General features: G+C 35.0%; 1 protein-coding gene across 1 annotated transcript in view; it reads left to right on the top strand.

Moving 5' to 3' along the window:
- Positions 1–1219, top strand: part of LOC106530858 (DNA topoisomerase II beta) — a gene marked incomplete at its 3' end in the record, with an annotated part of 50555 nt that overhangs the window by 16264 nt on the left and 33072 nt on the right. The window contains 1 exon segment of the mRNA XM_014026567.1: positions 402–559. Coding sequence (XP_013882021.1) covers positions 402–559 — 158 coding nt within the window.

Raw genomic sequence — 1219 nt, 5'->3', positions numbered from 1 at the left:
GTGTGTGTGTGTGTGTGTGTGTGTGTGTGTGTGTGTGTTAATAAAAAAAGAAGTTATAATACTTATTAAACTGCAAGTAGTATTTTAAACAAACAACTAATGTACAAATAACTGTAAATATCAGCCTCTCCCCAGCTTGAGGGGCTGGTAACCTGCCCTGCTTTAGGTCCTAAATAAACTAAAGAATAACTTTGGTTAAGACCCACATTTAGAGTTCCTGCTGGACTTCTAAAATTAATTACTTTCATGAACAATTGCTGTTAATAGCTTTAATAGTTTGACGTACCTTATTTTGGTTGACATGAAGAATATTCAATATTTAAGAAATGAATAAAGTTTGAAAATATAAATATATATTCAGTGTTAAAGGTATAAACTTGTATGTTTTATGTCTGTTTAAGGTGGCAAACACTCGTCTGAATGCACTCTGATCCTCACTGAGGGAGACTCAGCCAAGTCTCTGGCTGTCTCTGGCTTGGGGGTCATCGGTCGGGATCGTTACGGGGTCTTCCCCCTGAGAGGAAAGATCCTGAATGTGCGAGAAGCATCACATAAACAGGTAGGAAGCCAAATGAGGAGTTTTACTAGAAAACTAGCTAAAAAATAAGATCAAACTGTTTCTAGGATGCACAGTTTTTATGTTTACAACTACAAATCATGCTYGATTTATTAAAAGATGGCTTCAGTMMGAACATAAASGCAAAAKTGTAACTTTTTGCYACCTTGTCCATAATTCAGCTTGTAAAGGACTTAATATTAATAGTTGTCTAAGTTTATGACTACTGCTATGAATGAGAAGAATGTCAATAATCTGTAGCTTTATTTACACATTACTTTGTGTTAGCACTGACATCAGCCTCATGTAGCCTTACCACAAAACACAGCAGTTTTTCAAAGTTTGACTGAAGTTGTTGGCATGTCTAAATTATTGTTGGACATCTGCAGTCTCACTGAGACCTGAGTGTTTGAGAGCAGGAAGCCTGGTTATGTTTGTACATCTTACATCTGTATTCTCTTGTTTTGTGGTCCAACTTCTCCTGCGTCATACTCGAGGCTCACTTTGTGCTCACGTTTTAACCTACACTTTAAAAAATGAAGACGGGCAGATCAGTTTTTAATGTTATTAATTTCTGTTTCTGTCATTTAAACTTGAACATTTTTGAAAGGCAAAAGAAACTGTTTTTAGCAAAAATAAATAAATAAATAAATAAATAAATAA

Source organism: Austrofundulus limnaeus, unplaced genomic scaffold (genome assembly GCF_001266775.1).
Source record: "Austrofundulus limnaeus strain Quisiro unplaced genomic scaffold, Austrofundulus_limnaeus-1.0 Scaffold568, whole genome shotgun sequence".
NCBI lineage: Eukaryota > Metazoa > Chordata > Actinopteri > Cyprinodontiformes > Rivulidae > Austrofundulus > Austrofundulus limnaeus.
The sequence above is the reverse complement of the archived record's forward strand: the minus strand, read 5'-3'. Positions and strand labels throughout refer to the sequence as shown.